This window comes from Apis laboriosa, unplaced genomic scaffold, assembly GCF_014066325.1.
Source record: "Apis laboriosa isolate Shangri-la unplaced genomic scaffold, ASM1406632v1 scaffold9798_cov94, whole genome shotgun sequence".
Taxonomy (NCBI): Eukaryota; Metazoa; Arthropoda; class Insecta; order Hymenoptera; family Apidae; genus Apis; species Apis laboriosa.
Window position 1 is genome coordinate 1 of NW_025224911.1, and position 821 is coordinate 821.

The 821-nt window shown below is 26.4% G+C and overlaps 1 protein-coding gene across 1 annotated transcript; it reads right to left on the minus strand.

Annotated features, from left to right (window-relative positions):
• Positions 1 to 168: 168 nt before the first annotated feature.
• LOC122719695 (G-protein coupled receptor moody-like) lies at positions 169 to 791 on the minus strand (the record flags this gene model as incomplete). The annotated part of the gene is made up of 2 exons (XM_043945737.1): positions 169 to 481; positions 547 to 791. Coding segments are annotated over 2 exons (558 nt in total), but the record flags the coding sequence as incomplete, so codon positions are not given.
• Positions 792 to 821: the final 30 nt, after the last annotated feature.

Sequence of the window (821 nt, forward strand, 5' to 3'; positions counted from 1 at the left end):
AAATTTATATAAGAATATAATATAAGTTTATACACTTATAATTTATATAAATTTAAATATTTATATTATATTTATATATATACAAATTTATATTTATATATATTTTCTATTGTATTATAATTTCATTTGAACTAAATTCATTTATTTTTTTTTTTTTTCATTACTTACCTCATGATTACTTTCAATTGGATCGACACTAGCATGTATATGTCGTTTTCTACTTTTAAATGCTGTTTTGCGAACAATATAAAATATCCTTGCATAACAAACAACAATTACAATGCAAGGTATCAAGAAAGCAACGAAAAAAAGAAATTCCTTTGGACTTTGTCCATTTATATCTGGAAGAATAGAACATGAGCCAATGACAACATCCAATCCAAAACGACCCCAACTTTCAAACCAGGTAATGATGAGAATACTAAAAACAGCGATCCATATACCCAAAATCATTAGTATTAAATATTTTGGTTTATATATTCTGTAAAAATAAAAATAATTTTTATATGTAAAATAATTATATATATAAGTATTCGATTTGCTTACCTAGGATACAGTCTAGGATGACTAATAATAATGTAACGATTAATTGTAATTGTCAATATTGAGAAGAGGCTTACTGCAACCAAGCCATATCTCAACAAAGGAAACAATCGACACAAAAATGGTCCGTGCTGCCAAGAACTATGCCAAAACGTAGATGTAGCAAGCGGAAGATTGAAACAACAGAACATTAAATCCGAGATCGAAAGATTCATTATGAAGATCGCTGTGGCGTTTTTTAACTGTAAACAGCAATAATTCAATAATTATATATAATT